This window comes from Hyla sarda, chromosome 7 (genome assembly GCF_029499605.1).
Source record: "Hyla sarda isolate aHylSar1 chromosome 7, aHylSar1.hap1, whole genome shotgun sequence".
NCBI lineage: Eukaryota > Metazoa > Chordata > Amphibia > Anura > Hylidae > Hyla > Hyla sarda.
The window spans coordinates 179,527,282-179,549,612 of NC_079195.1; the positions used below are offsets into that span (position 1 = coordinate 179,527,282).

A 22,331-nucleotide genomic window follows, 5' to 3' on the forward strand; every position below is an offset into this window, starting at 1 on the left:
TAGTCCTCATGCCTCTCTGTCCACTGAATGCTCCCCTCAAAACTCTTCAGCAACTCTCCTCCTCCTCCTCGTTCTCTCCAATGTACACATGGAAGTGAAGCTACCCCCAGAGGCACCTACCGGCATGCACTGGGAGGGGAAATCCTGATTGGTAGGCGTTAGAAGGTGGGAAATGTGAAAGAGAGCGGCTGTGACATGCATTTTCTTTCAAACTCACTGTGATTTCAAAAGGGGCCGGCTCTCTACAACAGTTTTACGGCAGCAGAATCTATTGAATTCTATGGGGTCTGCAGCGGATTTTCCGCTGCTGAAAATTTGCAGCGAAGAGCCCTCCCCTTTCAAATTCGCAGCGAAAAACACACTGCAAGTTCAAAAGAAAATATGCTTGTGTGAATGCACGTTCACACGTATGCAGATTTAATGTGTAGGATTTGATGCACAGGATTTTCTGCTGCAGATTTCAATGTAAACTAAATGACTGAGCACAGCTTCTAATCTGCAGTTACATATCCTGCGCATCACATCTGCGCAGGATCCTGTACGTGTGAACTTACCCTTAAATGGGTTACAGATATGTTAGCTTCTAAGTATGTTTCTAAGTCAACTTGTGCGTTTTTTTTCCTTCCAAAAAGTTACATTTCCTAAATCTTGCATAAATGCTAAGATATACTTAAAAGGGAAGAGAATTCATGGGCTGTGTACTGACAAAAGTAAAAAATTTTTGCTCAAACACGAGATTTTGATTTTACGTCTGACCTCAATCATACAAGTTTGCTAAAATCCCTCCTAACGGTTTAAAGGGGTTTCCTGGCCTTAAAAATGTTTTAAAAGGGCTGTAGTATACATTCACATCTGTAAGATGCGGAACTAGAGTTTTAGTTTTTCTATCTTTTGTGCAATACACAGAATAAATAAATACACCCCTACTAACATCTAATAAAATTCACCAGGGTCTCTACTTGATGTAATATCTCAAAAAGAGGCTGTCCACACTGCTAAATTTCTGTCTCAAATATTTTGTCTGTAGTGGGCGCTGATTAAATCCATCGGCGTTAGGACAACACAGACATGTACCATCACCATTGAAGACAATGCAGAATTCCGCCAAAAGAATGAACATGTCAGGAATCCTAAATTTAAGCATGGTTTTGTAAGTTTCTGTGACAAGCATTATAGTTAGACCTCAGGCAATCCTCTACTTGATTTTTATGCTACAAATGTTATTAAAGAGGTTGTACAGTGAAAGACGACTTATCCCCTATCAACAGTGCTGTACTAGGGTATCTACAGAGCTTCCAAAGAAATGAATAGAACATGTGCAGTCTGCAGCATGTCCCCCCCCCCCCTCAGAGAGCTGGGGCCCAGTTCAGAAGATCAAGGGGGTCCCAACGGTTACACCCTCCCCACGATCAGACACTTATCCCCTATCCTGTGGGCAGGGGTTAAGTTGTATTTCACTTGATAACCCCTTTGAGAACTATACACTACATAATATCAACATATTGCACATGATTATAGATTGTCTGTATTTCAGCTTTAAAGGGGTATTCCAGGAAAAAAACATTTTTATATATATCAACTGGCTCCAGAAAGTTAAACAGATTTGTAAATTACTTCTATTAAAAAATCTTAATCCTTTCAGTACTTATGAGCTTCTGAAGTTAAGGTTGTTCTTTTCTGTCTAAGTCCTCTCTGATGACACTTGTCTCGGGAAACGCCCAGTTTAGAAGAGGTTTGCTATGGGGATTTGCTTCTAAACTGGGCGTTTCCTGAGACACGTGTCATCAGAGAGGACTTAGACAGAAAAGAACAACCTTAACTTCAGAAGGTCATAAGTACTGAAAGGATTAAGATTTTTTAATAGAAGTAATTTACAAATCTGTTTAATTTTCTGGAGCCAGTTGATATATATAAAAAAAGTTTTTTCCTGGAACACCCCTTTAAAGGCTGGATTTAACCATTTAAAGAATCGTTGAAAAAAATGGCTCATTATGTAAATTAGTACAATTCCAATTTTGTAATCCTTCCATACATTTTAATGGTAAGCACTTAGAAGCACAACTTTATGTTTAGGGGGGATATACTAATTTATACTGTGTACTGTATTTAAAGGGAGTCTATCACTAGTTTGGTAATATCAAACTGCTGGTATCGATGAATAGAGGACGTTACACTGTAATGAACGTTCCCTTTAGTACGTTCATATGAAACATCCCTGTCCAGGAAAACATTTTAATTCAATATACAAATTGGCATCTCTAGGAGCACAGCTATGCCCACCCAGACCCCTCCCATTCTCCTTCTATAGCCATGCCTGACCAAGAGTGAGGAGATGGGATAGGTCTGGGTGGCCATAATAGTGCTCCTAGAGATGCAATCATGCCCCTCATACAAAGAACCAATTTGTATATTGAATAAAAACTTTTTTCTGGACAATGAAGCAGCATGTCAACATACTAAAGTGTTCATTACACAATAATGTCCTCTATTCAGCAATACCAGTTGAATTTTACCAAACTGATGGTATAACATTAATGTCTAGAGACTGAACACTCTCAGATGGAATTAGGTAGTTCCACCTACCTGAAGATCTGTAGAGACATTAAGATTTTCCTCTGAATAACTTTTCGAATATGGAGGACTAAGGCATCTCTCTTGTGTTTCTTTCTTTCTGGATTCATCTGTAGAAAACAAACATAATTGGGGAGGTGGGATTTATCATTGGTTTTACCGTTTTTGGGCCACTGATTTGTCGCAACATTTGGTGCAGTTGCCGTTTAGAGACTTTTCAATGCTTTTTCTAAAGTTGTGTAGCTATGCTATAGTCTGGTAAAACATTTTTTTGTATTTATTACGTGTGACTTGTTGCAAAATTTGTCACAAATCTACACCAGCCCTGACCTGGCTTACAAAACGGGCTTGGACTATATTTGTAAAAAGTTGTAGATTTTGGAGAAATGGGTTAAAAAGTCACAGAAAAAGTCGCAGAGTTGGAACCATACAAAGTGGTGCACTAAAGTGTAATTTCAAAAAAGTATCTACTAGGTTCATATTTGTCACATCCTATGCAGCCATTTTATATATTTGGTGCAAGTACCATTAACATCACACAAATTACAGGTGTAGAAAATTCTTATCCTGTGGAACAGTCTCACGATGCAAAAAACACGCATTTCTTTATGGCTTTGAAGTAGTCAAATAAATGCATGTGGTAAAACTGCAATGTTTTTTGTTGGAGTGTTCATGTTGTTATAATAAGGTTTTGGACTGCACATTTGCATTGTCCAGATTTCTTGTACTAAACTTAAAATAATTTAAATGGTCTTCATATGAAAAAAGCCCTGTACAACTTTTTCTAGAAGTAAACAATATAGAAAAAATTACATGTGGCAAGAAATGTAATTTTGGTGTGGTACATACAAAAGTGTGACCTGCATTTTAAACAAGCCATTAACCTTTATGGGAAAAGACCTTACCAAAATTTTGAAAACACTAAAAAACGCACACAGCTTCTGCACTGTGACAAGATACACGTCAGGGCCTTTTACCCAGGGCACTTATAGGCCAAATGGGCTCTGCACTGTGACTTGGTGATCAGCCATCAATCAAGCAAATCCCTTTTCAACAGCTTATCGATGGAATCGTGCCACCCTAAAAATCATTGTTAGTCAGCATTACATCTCTTTGTGTAATGTGCTTCCCAAAATAATGGAAGTAAACAGCTACATAAGAGATCTGGCAATCATTCATGCAGATCTTCATTTACAACAACTGGGCCCTGGAAAGGCTCCTTTAGCTCGACAAAATAGGAACCTAGTCAGATAAAAGCAGGACTGGATAAAAATGTTTTTTTTTTTTTTTTCTCCATTCTTTTTACCTGGTGATACCAGAGTCTGGTAATTTTTTATCATAAAGTCCTTGTACTGATCCTTGTGCTCTTCTAAATACTCCCACTCCTCCATGGAGAAACAGACAGTGACATCTTCACATCTTACAGGAACCTGATAAACACAAAGGGACACATTTATTTAGAACGTTCTGGCTTCTTCAGTCCAATTATGATGACAACCCATAACTTATTGTCTTCTAACAGACTATTATTACTGCTAATGTAATGAGGAAGCAAACAGAAAAATTCATATTGGGGCCCAGCGTCTGTCTTTTTTTTTTAAGCTACAGTATCTCTTTAAATTCTTCATTTGAATGTGACCAGGAAGTGTTAAAAGGGAAACTGGCAGGCTGTTCACTTACACTAAACCCAATACACTGGGTTAAAGTGTGGGTGAACAGCATTAAAATGCGAGGTTGCTTACTTGTATTAATAAAGTATAGCTAGCGTTAGAGGTCTTTATTTTTGTAGTTGCATTACACAGCTCTGCACAATGAAGGAGAAGAGCCAGCTTGACGCGCTCCCCTGCCTCCTCCATATTACCCGCCCCCATAATGAATATGCAAAAATATGCACTCTCGCTGGGGCGGGCAAGATGGTAGAATATGGAGGAGGAAGGGGAGCATGGCTTCTAATATGAAGGAAAGAAAATATGTTGGTCTAGAAATGTTATGAACCTCAAGCCCCCACACACATGAACACTTCCTCTCCCTGCTATCATCCAACCAAAGCGTCAGACATTTTTCACTGTGACGACTGAAACAAGAGTTGGATAATGTCACAATAAAAAAGATCAGTTGGTTTGCATTCATTGTTAGAACCTGTGATGTTTCCGTGTGTCACCCTACCCCCTTCACTATTGTTGCCTTGGCACCCAGAGGACTATGGAAGAGTGACTGAGTGGAACTCGGAATAGCTTCATGGGTGGGCATGAGTAAGACTGGGACTTTGATGGACTTTAGGACATCACTATTTCCACAGTTTGTGCCCTCAGTTAAAGTTCTCCAGTGACATAAAGCTCCTTATTGGATATCTTATTAAAATACCTTTATTTGCTGTTTTCATGACACATTTTGCACACGGCCCACCTTCTGTACACGGCCCACCTTCTGCACACGGCCCACCTTCTGCACACGGCCCACCTTCTGCACACGGCCCACCTTCTGAACACGGCCCACCTTCTGAACACGGCCCACCTTCTGCACAAGGCACTATATAGGGATACCTTAATTGGATTATCTCCCAGACTTACTGTCGCCTGCATTGTGTTTACTGCCCCTTCCCCCTGTGATGTCCTCAAAGATCACACTTTGGAGTACCAGACAGCTCTCGATCGAGAGCAAAACACTTGTCCTGCGGAGTGAAGTTTTGCCTGTGCTACAGTACACCACACCCGACTTGTGGAAGCCTAAGACTGTTTACAAGCTCATCAGAGCTAAGGATTTGCTGGAGCTCGTTCCAGGGCTCCCTAAGGCCACAGCAGAGACTGCTTGGGACAATGTAGCCTCTGGAAGGCTAACCAATGGACACAAGGACTTGTGGTGGATGGCCATTCAGGGGGGAACTATCTCTGAGGTCATTCATGCATGCCCGTGGCCTGTGCAAAACCAGGTACTGCCCCAGGTGCCCCTATGTGGGAGGAAACATCTATGCACATCTTTTGGCAGTGCCCCGTTGCGCAGGGCCTATTGAATACCCTGGAACTTGAACTTAGAGACACTCGGTACCCAGGAACAACCTATCGTACCATTCGGTGCTTTATGGACTTTTTCCTGGGGTTCACGGCGTGGAGTCAATCCAGGAAGCCCGGCGCCTTATGAACTGTTTTAAGGACGCTATATGGCTGGCCAAGAATCGCCTCATCTACAACAGGGAGGACATGTTCGTCCAGGACTGTCCGGACGTCGATGAAGAAGAGGATTAATGCCCCTCTGCTTCCCTTACCTCCCCATACATTTGCTCAGTAGTTTGACCCTGTGATCCGCCCTCCCCTCTACCCCAATTTGATCCCACGCCCCTCCCCCGATTACTGACTGTAATGGGTTGTTGTTTTCTTCTATATCAAGTGATGGAGCGGAGTGTTAGTGTAGCATGTGGTATGGTTTATAGCTTAGGGAACCTGTGCTGTATATTGTACTGTCATGCTCTGTGTGATTGTAATTTATTGTATGACTTGTAATGACGACTGAATGACGAATAAAGCTCTCAATACCTGTGATGTCGTTCCTATAAAAGGAGACACTGGTTCCTGAATAAAGAGAGATAGATTTTTATACCTGAAGACTGGCATTGCCTGGTTCTTTGGATAAGGAGATGCCATAATCTCTAGTTCTGCCTAGAGATATTGCCTGTGGTATGCTCGGGCTTGTCATCTGGAAGGAGAAGTCGCTCTTCGCGGAGGGGGACACAGAGGTCCCTGGTCAGGTCAGGAAGGTGGACTGTGTGCAGAATGTGGACTGTGTATAGAATGTGTGCAGAGTGCAGAATGTGTGCAGAGTGCAGAATGTGGACCGTGTGCAGAACCAGACAAAAAAAAAGGGAACCAAAAAAAAACCTTCAGACAGAAAACCAAACCATAGCAACACACACAATGGGTGGGTGCTGTGTCCCCCAATGGATCCTCCAAGAAAGAGATTTTACAGTAAGCACAAAAAAAAATCTACTTTTCTCGTCAGTTCCATTGGGGGACAGAGAGACCGTGGGACGTACGAAAGCAGTCAACGGGGTGGGAAAAATACCCAACAAAGGATCAGGCAGAAGACTGAGCCACTGCTGCCTGCAACACTTTGCGACCCAAACCAGAGTCAGCTGACGCAAACGTGTGCACCTGGTGGAATTTAGTGAAAGTATGCAAGGACAACCTGGTGCAGACTTGCAAGGCTGAAGCCCTATTGTGGAGCGCCCAAGAGGCCCCAAGGAAACGCGTGGAATGCACAGTCACCCTTTACGACGGTACGATTCCGACATGGCAGAACGGATCCACCTCGAAATGGTAACCTTGGAAGCCGGAAGACCCTTGCAACCACCCTCCGGAATCACAAAGAAGGAGTCTTTATCTAAGAGCCAAGGAACGTGCTCTCGAATCACCCAAAGTGCAAGAAAAAGTGTAAAACGCGTTACACAAAAAAAATTGCACAAAGGATGTGGTCTATCGCAAGCCATTCTCCTACAGGAGAGAGGTCCCCCAACAAACCTTACCCTTTGCCTCTGGACCAAAAGGTACCTGCAAGGTTCCAGGTTCGAAGTCCCTTTTCGCCAAAGCTACTAAGGGACCACAAATGGACCTTGGCGTTAGTCAAGGTATCTGCTGGCAGAGCCGTAAACGGTTGGTACCCTGCCCATGCAGAAGTACCCGGGGTTTTTGCAGGGAGAACCGGAACCTGATGGCCACACACACCTCCCCTAGACCACCAGGAGGGGCACCCAGAAGGGCTACCGCATCCTGACAAATCCTGTGGACACACAACACTTAAAAAGTGACACAGTGAACGTGTGCAGGTATACTGCCCGGACATTCGGCCGAATCTATAAAAATGTATCTGATCCTAGCCAGAAGGCCAGGAATCAAGAGGTGAGTGCCCCAAGGTGTTGAGATATCATGCAAGTGCTTCCACTCAATGAGTCCATCCTCTCAGTGAGTTACGGCACCTCGGGGTCACCACTCCCCGAGGCACAAAAGTACCTTGGCTCTAGACCCTCTCAGCCTCATGGGGAGACCCGAAGGAAGCCGTTGAGCTGATTCCGTTGAAAACCAGCCCCCTCCATGCAGCACCCGTCCTCATCAGTCATACATCGATGGTGTCTGATCCACCAATAAAACTGATAAGAACAGATACTACACTTGATCTTAGCCAAAAGGCCAAGAAGCGATCACAAAGAAGGAGTCACCTTGCCAAAAGGAGGAGGTGAGGGAAAGATCGATACGGAGAGCTCGAACAACGTCCAGACCATGTAGGGATCGCTCCTTAGCATTGGATGAAGCTGGATAAAATGAAGGAAGAACGATCTCCTCGTTCATGTGAAAGGGGGAAACCACCTTGGGCAAGAGGGAGGCAGGCAGCCAAAAAAACACCTTGTCAAGGGGGCGTGGCCTGGCTACTGAGGCGCATGGACGTGTGAGAGAGGAACTCCGTCCTTTAGCCTGTTCTAGCGACTAAGACACCGCTTTCACCCGCAAACTGCTTACTGCACTTGATACCGAGTGTGCCCCTGACTACCCTGATCATGCCAGGACGCAGAAGAAAGCCGGTCCAGCATCGCTCGCTGGCGAAATTCCGCTTCTCCCCACGGGAGTCTCCGGCCCAAGATGGCGTCGATGACACAGCAGAGCGGCAACGAGCGGCGCGTACAAATCACAGCGCCACAGTTTTTTCTCCACTGAGAAAGAGATCAGCCTCGGATACCGACCTATCCACAGCAGCAGCAGCAGAGGATCCCTCTGCACAATCAGGCAGACCGAGAACACCTACCAGCGGTCCGGACGACCTGCAAGCTCCACGCAGCACATGTTCTTCTCCAGGTACCCCTGCTTCCTCCATAGTTGCTAAGTGCTCCCTAAGCCCTGCAGGGCACATAGTGGGACAGTCACTCCTATCACAGCAACAGGGAGAGAGACTTTCTGCCCCTATTCCTCCAGAAATCATATCTGCCTCTGACCCACTGGCTGCTATGCCAGTAATGAATAAATCACTTACTGATACAGCCATGAAAGATATGTTGGTCCTGCTACGCACCATTTTTTTGACAGGACATTCATCAGTTAGTACAGCCAGTGCAGGCAACAGTGACAGAGCTGGGGGGCAAAGTGGACCATTTGGAAACCAAACTGGGAGAATTTGCAGAATCCAAAAACTCCCTCATTGATCTACACTATGAAGCAGAAGACAAAATAGCGGCACTTCGCACCAAAATAGCAGATTTAGAGGATCGTAGTCGCCGCAATAACGTAAAACTGCGAGGGGTACCAGAGTCAGTGTCTCCGGCTGAGGTGCCTGCTTATGTGTGCTCTCTTCTAAAAGCAATACTGCTGGACTGCGCTCAAAAAGAACTTGTTGTGGACAGAGCCCACCACATACCTAGACCAAGACATATGGATGACACAGTCCCGGTCATCCCTGACATACTGGCAAGGATTCATTTCTACCATATTAAGGAACATTTATTGGAAATCTCCAGGCGCAATAATGGCCTACCTGCTCCTTACCACTGAGTCTCTTTATATGCAAACCTTTCCGCTGCTACACTCACAGCTAGACGAGACTTGATCCCTATTACCTCGGCTCTACGCTCTGCTAAAGTTTTGTACAGGTGGGGTTTCCCAACGAAACTTCTCATCAGGAAAGATAACATCACACATGTCATAAAAAATGTTGGTGACGGAGAATCACTGCTTGCATCTTGGAACATTCCCATTTCTTCTCAGGGACCGGATCGCACAGAAAAATTGGTTCGCATCCAGAAGGACTGGGACACAGCCTGAACTTATCGTGTGGGACATATAGTTTATTCAGGAGGCGGACTCCGGGGCGCTGTTCATGTGCCTTAGTTTCAGATTGGACTCTAACACTGTGCACTGTGTCATACTGACAGGCACACGCTGGCTGGGAGGTGTGCTCGGTCTCCTTTATTTGATTTATCTGAGACTATTTTATCTGATTACACATATGAATACAGGATAGTTATCTCAATAGCAAGTCTAAATGTGAATGGGTTAAATGCACCACACAAGCGCTCTTATTTGTGGAAAGAGGTGAAAAATCTAAAATGTGACATTTTGTGCCTACAAGAGACGCATCTATTAGCTAAAGATGCGCACCGTCTTATTAACCCATTTTTTCCCCATTTCTTTCATTCTCACCACAGTTCTAAATCCAGGGGAGTCTCGATTGCTATTAGAAACACGGTTGCTTTCACATTGAAGGACCTAACGTCAGACCAGCAGGGCAGGTATGTGATCCTTCGGTGTGTTGTCAATGCTGCCCCCCTTACTATTGTTGCTCTATATGCCCCAAATTCAGGCCAACTTAGATTTGTGAAAAAACTACTAAAACTGCCCCGCAGGAATCCTTGGGGTTCTTTGATGGTCTGTGGGGATTTTAACTCAGTCTTGGACATCTCTCTTGCTACCACCTCTGTATCTCGCTTTCCTGCAACTTCTCTATCTTCTTTTCTACATGAAGCAGAGCTGTATGATGTTTGGAGAGCAACACACACATCAGAAAGAGATTACACTTTCCTTTCCTCATTACACAACTCCTACTCATGTATTGACATGTTTCTGTTGGACAGGACACTTCTCTCCACCACTGTTGACTCTACCATAGAACAGATAAAATGGTCGGATCATGCCGCTATTACATTACAGCTTACAGATGCCATTTCCTCTCCTTCTACGTACACGTGGAGGAGCAACCCCTTTTTGTGGTCACACCCCACGTATTTTAAAAAGCTATATGACAATATAGAGGAATACTTTTCACAAAATGCACACACAGTTTCCGACCCTATAGTATTGTGGAATTGTCACAAAGCGGTCATCCGAGGCAACTGTATTCAATATGGCTCAATACTGAAACGACAAAAGGAACAAAAAATAGATGATATCATGGCATGTCTGCATACTGCGGAGCGGAATAACATGACTGAGCCGTCGTATACACTTGCGTTGGAGGTAGCCTCTTTACGTAGAGAACTCCGTTGCTTAAAGGGTAGCTCCCACCATCCTATTTTTTTTTTTTTGCTAGCCCGTTCCTCCCCGCTACGGCACTAGCCCGTTCCATCCTCCCCCCCCCCCGCCCCGCAAACCCCGTTCCCTCATTACACTTGCAGTTACTGCAGAGTCCGGCAGCAGGCGTGCAGGGACAGCGGCGGCAACGAGGCGGCGGCGACGATGTGCGGGAGGAGTGGCCTCCCAGCCAGTGGCCGGGGAGCCAATGCGCTCTCTCCCGCCTGTCTGATTGACAAGCAGGGAGCGAGTGCAGCCTAACTGAAAAAGGACCGATTGCCACTCCAAAATCAGTCCTTTTTCAGTAGCCGGTTTTTAAATGTAAATTAAACCTTTTTAATGAAAAAAAATAATAATAAAAGTATATTAGAGATATGTTGTAGTACATAAGTACTACAACATATCAAAAAATAAAGTTGGTGACAGTGCCCATTTAATGTTGCAAACATATGAAAAGTCTTATAGGAAATTACAGGCGTCATACTACTCCCAATATAATAAAGCTGGGAAACTCTTGGCTCACAGACTAAAGAAACGGCAACAAAAAAGTTGCATACCATACCTCCTACACCCAAAAACCCAACAGAAGCTATATACTCCAAATGACATATCCAACGGCTTTCTCTCTTTCTACTCTGAACTTTATAATCTAAAAGACTCTGTTTCTTCTTCCCCTGATTTGTCTCAGACTACTACTGATTTTCTTGCATCTCTTCAATTGCCTTCCCTCACATCTGACCAGCTTGCCTCTTTAAACAAAGCGATTACAGTGGAGGAGATCCAGTTGACAATAAAGTCTTTGCAATCTGACAAAGCGCCAGGCCCTGACGGCTATGTAAACTCTTATTATAAAAAATTCCAGGCTTTCCTTTCTCCCCATCTTACTAGTTTTTGCAATGCAGCCATGTGCACTGGAAAACTCCCTCTAGAAAATCTACAGGTTCACATCACGACTCTTCCTAAACCGGGTAAAACCCCGGATAGGCCCCAAAATTTCAAGCCAATCTCGCTCCTGAATCAGGACGTAAAGATTTATACTAAGCTGCTAGAGTCACATATTTCTCTAGTACTGCCCTCTTTGATCTCCACTGATCAGTCTGGGTTTGTGGCTGGCAGACAAGCTTCCGACAATACCAGACGACTTTTGAACATTTTTGCGCATTTAGAGTATGGGGGTGTGCCTGCTGTGGTTATGGCACTGGACGCCGAGAAGGCTTTTGACCGCCTTCGCTGGTCGTATGCCTTCTTTGTCCTTTCTCGTATGGTCAGATCCTTTCTGCTATTTCTTCACTCTACTCTTGCCCTTCCACTAAAGTTCTCGCTAATGGCTCCTACTCTGCCGCCTTTCATATATCCAACGGTTCACGCCAAGGCTGTCCGTTATCGCCACTCATATATATATTGTCCATGGAGCCTTTGGCTCAAGCCATCAGGTCTAGTGTAGATGTCACAGGGGTCACTATTGGCCATCAGGAACCTTCCATGAAAGGATGCCAAGAGATGCTTCCCGGAGAGGTCCCTCAAAGCGCTAAGCACCAGGTTGAGATTCCAAGGAGGAGTGGCAGACCTGAATGGTGGGGCTGCATAAGCTACACCCTGCAGGAAGGTGCAGACGTGAGAATTGGAAGCCAACGGCCCCTGAAACAGAATAGAAAGAGCTGACCAGATTGCAAAAAGCAAGAAAGGAAAGGAAAAAACGACCCGAGAAGATGGACTGAGCCTCAAACCACCGGAAATAAGCCCGCCAAGTGCAGTGGTAAATCCTAGGGGAGGAAGGCTTCTGAGCCCGAAGCATGGTGTGAATCACCCCGGAAGAAAACCCCGGAATGTGGATCGCGGAGAGGGCAGGAACTCGAGTCTCGGCCAAGAGCAGAATCTTGGGGACCTCCTCCATTGCCAAGCGACTGCGCGTGCCGCCCTGGTGATTGATATACACCACAGCTGGGATTGGACACGAACCAGACGACCCTGTAGGAGGATCTCCCAGTGGAGGAGGCAAAGAGCTCCAGAAGATTGATGGGAAGGTGAGCCTCCTGAGGGGACCAGCGACCCTGGACAGTCAGGTCCTGACACAACCTCCCCAACCCTGTAGACTCGCATCGGTCGTGGCGACCTGCCAGTGGAGGGGAAGAAACGACCGCCCCTGGAGAAGGAGGGGAGAGTGGGGTCACCACAGAAGAGACCGACGAACAGAGGGAGGCAGAAGAATCCGGCGAACCAGAGTAGATGGCGACTTGTCCTACCGGGTCAAGGGGGCCAGCTGGAGAGGGAGATAACAGAACTGGGCGAAAGAGAGCGCCTCCATGGCCGCCACCATCCAGTCCAGAACCTCCATGCAGAAGCAAATAGGAAAAAGAGAGGGGTGCCATAGGCGACGGACACCCTCCTGCAGGGAGCGCCGCTTGCCCAACGGAATACGAACACGGGTGGGTGCCGTGTCGAAAAGGAGACCCAGAAAGACAAGAGACTGAGAGGGAGACAGATTGGACTTTTCCTGGTTGATCACCCAGCCGAAGGCGGACAGAGTCTGTACCATGAGATGAAGGTAATAGGAGACCCCAAGAAGCAGATGGAGAGGTTCTGTGGAGAGAAGGGGGGGGGGAAGGAGGTCTGGGGGAAGGAGAAAAACATACCCACCCGAATCTGCCATACTCACCTAAGATGTCTTCAGCCAGCTATGGTCACCTGCATCATGTCAGGCTGAGACAGCGGGACCCGGAACCAAAGGTACAACCCCAGGCACTGTCAGTTAGCGGGAAGGGGGAAATGGTGCATACTCTATGCCCCGTGCCCCTTAGCCGCATATGGGGGAACAGGTAACCCCATGCTCCTGAACCCCCACCTAAAAAAAGAGAAAATAAAAAGGAGAAAAGAACCTAAAAACAGGCCCTAGCTATGGAATAAAAAAAAAAGGAGACCAGGTCTGGAGAACTCCAGACCTGTGTCTGCCTCCTACTGACACTAAGCTAAAACTGATTAGCTCAGGTTCAGTAGGCGGGGTATATCCTGCCAGGAAGGGCCAACTTTCTTTTTGTATGCCTATTGTCAGCAAGATATACCCCACGGTCTCTGTGTCCCCCAATGGAGCTGACCGAGAAAAAGGTATTTTAACCGGTTGTGTCTAAGGACGAACCGACAACCGACTCGAGCCCACGCCATAGCGGCCGGCTATTAACCCTTTAGATCGCCGCTTTAGTTTGTCTAAAGGGACATTTAAACCATCCCTGGTGGTTCAGTGGGTCCACAGCGCGATCGCAGGGGGGGCGATCCACTTCTGAGGTAGCCGGAGGTCTTACCTTACGTACTATGCCGGCTGCTGCGCTGTGAATGATAATTTATCAATCGAGCGCAGAGCACACAGATCAATGTGGTTCTATGAAACCACATTGATCTGTATGAGGAATCTAATTATTGCTCCTATAAGTCCCCTAAAGGGACTTATAGGAGGTTGAATAAAAAGTTTAAAAAAACACCCATTAACCCCTTCCTTATTAAAAGTTTAAATCACCCCCCTTTTCCCAAATTCCATATAAAAAATATGTAACCATAATAAAACCATATGTGGTATCGCCGAATGCGTAAATGTCCGAACTATAAAAATATATAATTAATTAAACCGCATTGTCAATGGCGTACGCGCAAAAAAATTCCAAAGTCCAAAATAGTATTGTATTTTTGGTACATTTTTAGATGATGAAAAAATGATTACAACAATGGTCCTGCTAAAAACGTAAGATCATGGTGCAAAAATTAAGCCCTCATACCACCCCGTACACGTAAAAATAAAAAGTTTATAGGAGATAATTTTAAACGTATTAATTTTCATGCATGTAATTATGATTTTTTCCAGAAGTAAGACAAAATCAAACCTATATAAGTAGGGTATCATTTGAATCGTATGGACCTACAGAATAAAGAGGAGGTGTAATCTTTACCGAAAAATCTACTGCATAGAAATGGAAGCCCCCAAAATTACAAAATGGTGTTTCTTCTTCAATTTTGTCGCACAATTATTATTTTTTCTGTTTCACCGTACATTTTTGGGTAAAATGATTGAGGTCATTAAAAGGTAGAATTGGTGGGGGCAAAAAATAAGCCATCGTATGGATTTTTAGGTGCAAAATTGAAAGGAGGTATGATTTTTAAAATGTGAGGAGGAAAAAACGAAAGTGCAAAAACAGAAAAAAGCTCGGTCCTTAAGGGGTTAATTAGATATTCAACAATGATCTTTATGTCACCTGAAAACATTAACTGAGGGCACAAACTGTGGAAATAGTGATGTCCTAAAGTCCCGGTCTTACTCATGCCCACCCCTGAAGCTAGTCCGAGTTCCGCTCAGTCATTTTTCCATAGTCCTCTGGGAGCCCAGGCAACAATAGCGAAGGGGTAGGGTGACTCTAGGAACCGTCACAGAGCCTCCTCAGCTTTAATAGAATAAGATCCAAGGTTGATCCTTTTCATTTATCAGATCAGGTTCTGGTTTATCTGCCTCCACACACAAGGTTACAGCCATCACCCAGACACCTCCACTTCCCGGCATTCTTAGCAGTACTTACCTCTCCAGTCAGCAGCTCAGTGATCTGACTGATGAGTTCCAGGATCTCCTTATAATTGTTTTCTTTTTGTATCAGTGAGTGAAGAGAAGACAATGTGACAGGATCCTGGTTTCTTCTGCTCCATCCTTTTTCCTCAGATATCTTTTTCACTACTATGTAATCCTGTGCATGGAAAGAAACATTGATTCCACATTCATTTTCTTTTTCTCTTTTATGTTCTTTCCCCTCCCCTATCATGTCCTTTTTTTATTATAAAATACAAGACATAAAATAAGACATGGTGTCCAGAATCCCTCACCTCTCCGGTCAGCAGGTAGATTATCTCTAGGGTGAGGTTCAATATTCTTTCTCCAATCTGTTTACTACCTTTGTCCATCCTTAATAGGTCAGATAGAAAAATAACTAATTTCTTGCTTAATAAACCTGAGGAGAAAGAGAGAGTGGTAACATCCTATATGAATTATATTATCCCACTTAAGTGAAGTTATTGAAAAAATCATATTGAAGTATATATAACAAATAGGCTCTATATAATGCCCTGACACACAGTGCAAAAAATGCCTAGCATTACTGGGTAAGGGCTCGTTCACATCACCGCTAAGCTCGCTAAAGGGAGCGAAAGGACAGGAGTTGTGGGGAGAAAAAAATGCTGCATGTATTTTTCTCTGCTCAGCTCCTCTAGAATACCAGACACCCGACAGAGCTCATTCAAGTCAATGGGATCTGTCAGGACCTGGTGGTGTTTAGGGACCTTTCGGCATTATTAACCCCTTAAGGACTGAGTCCTTTTTCACCTTAACCCCTTCATGACCCAGCCCATTTTCACTTCAGGACCTGGGCATTTTTTGCACATCTGACAACTCTTACTTTAAACATTAATAACGCTGGAATGCTTTTACTTATCATTCTGATTCCAAGACTGTTTTTCGTGACATATTCTACTTTATGTTATTGGTAAAATTTCACTGATATTTGCATCTTTTCTTGGTAAAAAAAATCTAAAAATTTCTAACTTTGAAACTCTCTGCTTGTAAGGAAAATGGATATTCCAAATAAATTACATATTGATTCACATATACAATATGTCTACTTTATGTTTGCATCACAAAATTTATGAGTTTTTACTTTTGGAAGACACCAGAGGGCTTCAAAGTTCAGCAGCAATTTTCCAATTTTTCTCAAGATTTTCAAAATCGTACTTTTTCATGGACCAGTTCAGTTTGGAAGTGGATTTTAAGGGTCTTCATATTAGAAATACCAAATAAATGACCCCATTATAAAAACTGCACCCCCCAAAGTATTCAAAATGACATTCAGTAAGTGTTTTAACCCTTTAGGTGTTTCACAGGAATAGCAGCAAAGTGAAGGAGAAAATTCAAAATTTTCTTTTTTTACACTCACATGTTCTTGTAGACCCAATTTTTGAATTTTTACAAGGGGTAAAAGAAGAGAAATCACCCTAAAATTTGTAACCCACTCTCAAGTAAGTAAACACCTCATATGTCTATGTAAAGTGTTCGGCGGGCGCAGTAGAGGGCTCAGAAGGGAAGGAGCGACAATGGGATTTTGGAGAGTGAGTTTTTCTGAAAGGGTTTTTGGGGGGCATGTCACATTTAGGAAGCCCCTATGGTGCCAGAACAGTGGACCCCCCCCACATGTGACCCCATTTTGGAAACTATACCCCTCATGGAATTTAATAAGGGGTGCAGTGAGCATTTACACCCCACTGGCGTTTGACAGATATTTGAAACAGTGGACTGTGCAAATGAAAAATTGTATTTTTCATTTTCACAGACCACTGTTCCAAAAATCTGTCAGATACCTGTGGGGCGTAAATTCTCACTGCACCCCTTATTACATTCTGTGAGGGGTGTAGTTTCCAAAATGGGGTCACATGTGGATATTTATTGTTTTGCGTTTATGTCAGAACTTCTGTAACAATCAGCCACCCCTGTGCAAATCACCTCAAATGTACATGGCGCACTCTCCCTTCTGGGCCTTGTTGTGCGCCCCCAGAGCACTTTGCGCCCACATATGGGGTATCTCCGTCCGTACTCAGGAGAAATTGCATTACAAATTTTGAGGGTCTTTTTTTCCCCTTTTACCTCTTGTGAAAATGAAAAGTATGCGGCAACACCAGCATGTCAGTGTAACATTTTTTTTTTTTATACACTAACATGCTGGTGTAGACCCCAACTTCCCCTTTTCATAGGGGTTAAAGAAGAAAAAGCCCCCCAAAATTTGTAAGGCAATTTCTCCTTTGGCTGTCCGTGCATGCTGGGAGTTGTAGTTTTGCAACAGCTGGAGGCACACTGGTTGCGAAACACGGAGTTAGATAAACTGGTGTTTCGCAACCAGTGTGCCTTCAGCTGTTGCAAAAACTACAAATCTCAGCATGCAGTTACAGCAGAAGGGCATGCTGGGACTTGTAGTTATGCAACAGCTAGAGGCATACTGCTACAACTCCCAGCATGCCCTTAGGCTGTCCGTGCATGCTGGGGGTTTTAGTTATCTAACAGCTGAAGGCACACTGGTTGCAAAACACTTGAAAGTTTATTACTTAACATAGTGTTTCCAAACCAGTGTGCCTCCAGCTGTTGCAAAACTACAACTCCCAGCATGCATGGTCTGTCAGTGCATGCTGGGAGTTATAGTTTTGCAACAATTGCAACAGCTGGAGGCACTGAGGTAGGAAACGGACGTTTCCCAACTAGTGTGCCTCCAGTTGTTGCAAAACTACAACTCCCAGCATGCCCAGACTGCCCAGGCATGCTGGAAGTTGTAGTTCTGCAATATCTGAAGGATCAGATGTTGCCGAACTACAACTTCCAGCATGCTTGGGCAGTCTGGTATGCTGGGAGTTGTAGTTTTGCAACATCTGGAGGTCCACAGTTTTGAGACCACTGTATAATGGTCTCCAATCTGTGCTCTTCCAGATGTTACAGAACTACAACTCCCAGCATGCCTGGACAGACTGAGCATGCTGAGATTTGTAGTTTTGCAACATCTGGAAGAGCACAGATTGGAGACCATTATACAGTGGTCTCCAAACTGTGGACCTCCAGATGTTGCAAAACTACAACTCCCAGCATGCACAGAAAGCCAAAGGCTGTCTGGGCATGCTGGGAGTTGCAGTTTTGAAACTCCCAGAGGCAGGGGTGAGATCGCTTTACGGCGATCTCACTGCTGCCAATGAAGATGCCGCCCTGCTGCCGGAAACTCACTGCCGGGGACTCACACCACCTCCGGGACCGCCTGGAGGACGGCGCTCGCGCCGGGACCGCTCGGGACACCGCATGGCCGGGTAAGTGATGTCGGGGGACGGGTAAGGGACATTTAGCAGATCGCGACTCACACACCGCGCTGCTAAGTATTCTCATAGCAAAATGCTGCTATCAGCTAGTCAGATTTGACTAGCTGATAGCAGCGATCGTTGGGGGGGGGGGATGAAACCCCCCGTGGTCTCATGGTAAGATGGCTGGCTATCAGTGATAGCCACCATCTTACCGGGCGCTGCGGGATGCCGCGAGTAGCGGCAAAAATGTTCATGACGTACCTGTATGTCATGGGTCGGGAACACCTTGCCACTCATGACGTACAGGTATGTCATAGGTCGGGAAGGGGTTAAGGACTGAGTCCCTTTTTTGCAATTCTGACCACTGTCGCTTTCTGCATTAATCACTCTGGGACGGTTTGTTCTGATTCCAAGACTGTTTTTTTGTGACATATTCTACTTTAACATAGTGGTAAAATTTTATGGTAACTTGCATCCTTTCTTGGTGAAAAATCCCCAAATTTCATGAAAATTTAGAAAATTTTGCATTTATCTAACTTTGAAACTCTCTACTTGTAAGGAAAATGGATATTCCAAATAAATGTTATGTCTACTTTATGTTTGCATCATAAAGTTGACATGTTTTTACTTTTGGAAGACATCAGAGGGCTTCAAAGTTCAGCAGCAAATTGTTACATTTTTTCACGAAAATTTAAAAAGATCTGAATTTTTCAGGGACCAGTTCAGTTTGAAGTGGATTTGAAGGGCCTTCGTATTAAAAATACCACATAAATGACCCCAGTATAAAAACTGCACCGCTCAAAGTATTCAAAATGACATTCAGAAAGTTTGTTAACCCTTGTTTGTCAAACTTGCATGTTCTTGTAGAGCCATTTTTTGAATTTTTACTAGGGGTAAAAGGAGAAGATTTAAGAAGCCCCTATGGTGCCAATATAGCAAAATAAAAAATAAAAAACACATGGAATACTACTTTGGAAACTACACCCCTCAAGGAACGTAAAAAGAGGTACAGTGAGCCTTAACACCCCACAGGAGTTTGCCGACTTTTCGTTAAAGTCAGATGTGTAGATGAAAAAAAAAAAAGATTTTTTTTCACAACAATGCTGGTTTTTCCCCAAATTTTACATTTTTACAAGGGGTAATAGGAGAAAATGCCCCCCAAAATTTGTAACCCCATTTCTTCTAAGTATGGAAATACCCCACGTGTGGACGTTAAGTGTTCTGCTGCCGCACTACAATGATTAGAAGAGAAGGAGCGCCATTGGGCTTTTGGAGAGAGAATTTGTTTGGAATGGAAGTCAGGGGCCATAAGCATTTATAAAGTCCCTGTGGTGCCAGAACAGTGGACTCAACCCCCCCCCCTCCCACACACACACACACACACACACACGTGACCCCATTTTGGAAAGTACACCCTTCACAGAATTTAATAAGGGGTGCAGTGAGCATTTACACCCCACTGGAGTTTGACAGTGGGGCGTAAATGCTCACATCACCCCTTATTACATTTTGAAAGAGTGTAATTTGGGGGGGGGGGCATTGTTCTGGCACTATGGGGGCTTTGTAAACAAACATGGCCTTCAATTCCGGACAAATTTTCTCTCCAAAAGCCCAATGGCGCTCCTTCTCTTCTGAGCATTGTAGTTTGCCCGCAGAATACTCTACATCCACATATGGGGTATGTTCTTACTCAGAAGAAATGGGGTTACACATTTTGGGGGGGCTTTTTTCCCCCTATTTTCCCTTGTAAAAATAAAAAAATTAGGGTAACACCAGCATTTTAATAAAAAAAAATATTTTTTTCATTTTCCCATCCAACTTTAACAAAAGTTTGTGAAACACCTGTGGGGTGTTAAGGCGCACTATACCCCTTGTTATGTTCCATGAGGAGTGTAGTTTCCAAAATGGGGGTCACACGTGGATATTTATTTTTTTGCATTTATGTCAGACCCGGTGTAAAATCACCAATTTAGGCCTCAAATGTACATAGTGCGCTCTCACTCCTGAGCCTTGTTGTGCACCCGCAGAGCATTTTACGCCCACATATGGGGTATTTCTGTATTCAGGAGAAATTATGTTACAAATTTTGGGGGTCTTTTTTTCCTTTTACCTCTTGTGAAAATAAAAAGTACATGGCAACATACATATTTTTTTATACTAACAGGCTGGTGTAGACCCCAACTTTTCCTTTTCATAAGGGGTAAAAGGAGAAATATCCCCCCCAAAATTTGTAGTGCAATTTCTCCCGAGTACGGAAATACCCCATATGTGGCCCTAAACTGTTGCCTTGAAATACGACAGGGCTCTGAAGGGAGAGAGCGCCATGTGCATTTGAGGACTAAATTAGGGATTGCATAGAGGTGGAAATAGGGGAAATGGAGGATCCGTTTTGGAAACACTGCTGTACGATACGTTTTTCATTTTTATTGGGGGGGGGGGGGCAGTGTAAGGGGGTGTATATATAGTGTTTTACCCTTTATTTTGTGTTAGTGTAGTATAGTGCTTTTAGGGTACATTCACACAGGCAGGGGTTTACGGTGAGTTTCTCCGCTAGGAGTTTGAGCTGCGTCAGAAAATTTGCCGCAGCTCAAACTTGAAGCAGGAAACTCACTGTAAACCCCGCCCGTGTGATTGTACCCTGTACATTCACATGGGGGGGGCAACCCTCCAGCTGTTGCAGAACTACAATTCCCAGCATGCACTGACAGACCGTGCATGCTGGGAGTTGTACTTTTGCAACAGCTTTAGGCACACTGGTTGGAAGACCTTCAGTTAGGTTCTGTTACCTAATTTAGTATTTTCCAACCAGTGTGCCTCCAGCTGTTGCAAAACTACAACTCCCAGCATGTACTGATCTCCAAAGGACATGCTGGGTGATGTAGTAATACAACAGCTGGAGGAAACGCAACTACAACTCCAAGCATGGCGAGACAGCCGTTTGCTGTCCATGCATTCTGGGAGTTGTAGTTTTGCAAGATTTAGAGGGCCATGGTTTAGAAACCACTACACAGGGATCTCCAAACTGTAGCCCTCCAGCTGTTGCAAAACTACAAATCCCAGCATGCCCAAACAGCAAACAGCTGTCTGGGCATGCTGGGAGTTGTAGATTTGCAACATCTGGAGGGCTACAATTTAGAGACCACTATATAGGCTATATGCTAGGCAACAACTCACCGCCTTCCGTAGGATCGCCGCACCAGGGAGCTGCACGTCATCACTGCCCACCACTAGTAAGTGACCACCGGCATTGGTCACCGCCGGTTCCCGCGTTCTGCCTGGACTACAGTGGGTGGGCAGAGCGAGGGAACCGAACTTTAACCCCGCCGTCCCCAATCTGCTATTGTTCGGCCGCTTCTGACCAAACAATAGTAGGGATAGGAGGGGCGGCACCCCTGCCACCTCACTCCTATCCCTTCAGGGGGATTGTGGGTGTCTTGGACAGCCCCGATCCCCCTTATTTTCCGGGTCATATGGGTCTCCGGAATAACCCCAGATTGATCGTCGACATGGGGGGGGGGGTCTCAGGGCCCCCCTCCGTGATGTGCAAGGATACTTGCTGAATTATTTCAGCAGGCATCCCGGTCCCCGACAGGCTAGTGCCGGGGACCGAAATTCCCACGGGCGTACCTGTATGCCCTCAGTCCTTAAGGACGCTGAAACGGGGGCATATGGGTACACCCTCCATCCTTAACCCCTTAAGGACTCAGCCGATTTGGACCTTAAGGACTCAGACAATTTTATTTTTACGTTTTCATTTTTTCCTCCTCCCCTTCAAAAAATTATAACTCTTTTATATTTTCATCCACAGACTAGTATGAGGGCTTGTTTTTTGCGCAACCAGTTGTCCGTTGTAATGCCACCACTCAC

General features: G+C 44.7%; 1 protein-coding gene and 1 pseudogene across 3 annotated transcripts in view; both read right to left on the reverse strand.

The window, feature by feature from the left end:
* The window catches only part of LOC130282792 (uncharacterized), an 83,058-nt gene that overhangs the window by 51,449 nt on the left and 9,278 nt on the right, over positions 1-22,331 (reverse strand). For all 3 annotated transcript variants that reach the window (XM_056531532.1, XM_056531530.1, XM_056531529.1), the window contains exons 2-5: positions 15,468-15,592; positions 15,170-15,331; positions 3,878-4,001; positions 2,584-2,681 (exon numbers count right to left, since the gene is read on the reverse strand). In XM_056531532.1, coding sequence (XP_056387507.1) covers positions 2,584-2,681; positions 3,878-4,001; positions 15,170-15,331; positions 15,468-15,545 — 462 coding nt within the window. In that variant the 5' untranslated portion in view covers positions 15,546-15,592. The remainder of the gene's footprint in view (positions 1-2,583; positions 2,682-3,877; positions 4,002-15,169; positions 15,332-15,467; positions 15,593-22,331) is intronic.
* Positions 7,620-7,760, reverse strand: LOC130283731 (U2 spliceosomal RNA; annotated as a pseudogene).